We start from the raw sequence: 2482 nt of genomic DNA on the forward strand, positions 1-2482 counted from the left end.
TTCTCGGGAGGTAGTGGGCTCTCCTTCCTTGGAGGTTTTTCAACAGAGGCTAGATGGCCATCTGACAGCCATGAAGATCCTGTGAATTTAGGGGGAGGGGTTTGTGAGTTTCCTGCATTGAGCAGGGGGTTGGACTAGATGACCCCGGAGGTCCCTTCCAACTTTATGATCCCACAACTCTTCCTCATATTCCTCGTGGGACCCTAATGCTTAATTCCCTCCCTTGCGAGAATTGTCCATTGGTTCCTCCTCTTAGCTCCCTGTCATTTCACCTGTTTTTAATCCCCCAGAGAACTTGTCCTCTTATCCCACAAATGTCAAATTTACCCAGAAGTCTTTCATCAACTACCTGGTCAAAAGCTTTCCAAAAGGGAAGACAACAGACGGCCGGCTCCAAAGTAACCGCAGAACCCCAAATGTGTTTATTGTTAACAGAACATCCTTCTTATCTTACAGAGATTCAAAACCAGGTGTGGTGATTCCCTCCCCCCCTTTTCGTGACCTCCACCGGTGCCTTTTAATTGATGTACTAAAAAAAATAAATAAAAGGTAATTTTAGCATTTTTAGAATCTGCAGAAAGAAAAGAAACTTATAATGCTAATAAAATAAAATAAAAAAAGAATCATTTACAATTATACTCCTTCAGTCCTTATCATAAAAGCAAGATTGAAAAAGTACATATTTCCATAGTCTCATTTTTAACTCTAAAAAGAGTCCATTTACTATTCCACAAACCTTCAACTGTTGTCAAAACTGGTCAAAAGCTTTTCAAAAGGGAAGACAGCGCCCGGCCGGCTCCAAAGTCACCGCAAAAACCCAAATGCGTTTATTGTTAACAGAACATCCTTCCTATCCTACAGAGATTCAAAACCAGGTGTGGCGATTCAACAGGTCTTCGGGTTCCTCCAAAGATGCTACAGAAGGGGGGAGTCTGGATTTCCAATTTGCTTCTAAAGTTCAGGTTGGAGCTGAAGCCCCCGATGGACAGCGTCAGTCTGGTCCCTTGCAGAGCTTTCTCCCGAAACCTTTGCCAGCTCGGCCACCCTTCTTCTCAGCTGCTGCCCTTCCTTCGGGCAGCCCCCGAAGATGGCGCAGCCGGCCTGGTACATCTCCAGCGCCTCCCGCCTCAGCCCCTTCTCGTGGAGGAGGAAATCCCCCCAGTGCCGATACACGGCCTGCTGGTGTCGCTTGCTGGTCATCGGCAGCTCCTGCAGCAGGTTCCGATAAATCTCTTCCGCGTAAAGCGGGTTCCTTCCTCTGTAGACTTTCGCCAGCGCCAGCTTGGGGAACACAGAGAGAGGATCGGCTTCCACGGCCCGCTGGAAGCTCTCGATGGCGGCAGCCAGGATCCCTTCTCTCTCCTCCGGAGATGCTCCTTCCAGCTGGTTTGTGTGGCAGATGCCAAGGTCGTAGTGCAGGAGGTGGTACCCGGGAGCCAGGGCGATCGCTCGTTGCAAGAGGCTGACGGCTTGGGGAAGGGAGTGGGGCTTGCACAAGCGGGCCGCGTTTCTGAGGACCTCGGGGTTGAGGTTGGCCTGGGAGATGTCTTCCACCAGGCTTCTTGCTCTTGGCGCGTCTGTGCTCTGAAGGAGAACGGCCAAGTACATCTTGATATCCCAGTTCTGGGGCTGGCTGCGGAGAGTTTCTTCCATCAGCCTCGTCGCCTCGTTCCAAAGCTCGCTTCTCCGCAAATGAGTCCAGGAGGCAAAGACGGAGATGGCCAAACCGGCTTGGAACTCCGGGTTGGACTCGTCTCCGCCAACGGCCAGTTGGAAGCACTCTCTGGCCTCTTCTCCATTCTGGAAACCCAGGACTAGAAGGGACCAGCCTCTCTGCGCGTGGATCTCAGGGATCTGCGCGGAGTACGGCTCAGGGCTGGACAGGGACCGGCAGATCTCACGAATCCGGCCCAGGTAGCGCTCCGCCATCTCGTAATTGGCCAAGAGGTAATAAATCCAGGCAAAGTTCCCATAAACCAGCAGGGCGTGGCAAGAGAAGTTGGCCAGGTAGTCCCCCAACAGAACACCTTCTGCATCTGAGAGATCGCACAGAGCCTCTTTGTAGGAGCCTTGCAGATGATGCATGTATGCTTTCATGGCGATGTACGTGCTCCGGACGCGGTACAAAGTGTGCTCCACGTGGAGGGACAGGACCTTCAGGATGTGGGCCACATCCAACCGATCCCTCACCTCGGAGCACCAGGTGAAATGACACTGCAAAGCCTGCAGCTTCTCCCGTAAGGGTTTGGTGCTGCAAAAACAAAAAGCAGAGACACGTGGCTGACCAAAAGAAAGGTAACGGCATGCCTAACGGGATGGGTCCACGGGCAGAGCTGCCAAAGCTAGGTTTGTAACTGAACTGCAGACGGAGATCCATCCCCCTGGAGAAGACGGTTGGTTTGAAGCAGGGCTGGCCAAACTTGCTTAACGCAAGAGCCATATAGAATAAATGTCAGATGTTTGAGAGCGCTAAGAGAAGGAA

General features: G+C 51.8%; 1 protein-coding gene across 1 annotated transcript; it reads right to left on the reverse strand.

Annotated features, from left to right (window-relative positions):
• Nucleotides 1-399: 399 nt before the first annotated feature.
• Nucleotides 400-2247, reverse strand: LOC132575947 (interferon-induced protein with tetratricopeptide repeats 5-like). The gene has a single exon (XM_060244635.1). The coding sequence runs from the start codon at nt 2095-2097 to the stop codon at nt 952-954; it is 1146 nt and encodes a 381-aa protein (XP_060100618.1). The 5' UTR covers nt 2098-2247; the 3' UTR covers nt 400-951.
• Nucleotides 2248-2482: the final 235 nt, after the last annotated feature.

This window comes from Heteronotia binoei, chromosome 8 (assembly GCF_032191835.1).
Source record: "Heteronotia binoei isolate CCM8104 ecotype False Entrance Well chromosome 8, APGP_CSIRO_Hbin_v1, whole genome shotgun sequence".
NCBI classification, from domain to species: Eukaryota; Metazoa; Chordata; class Lepidosauria; order Squamata; family Gekkonidae; genus Heteronotia; species Heteronotia binoei.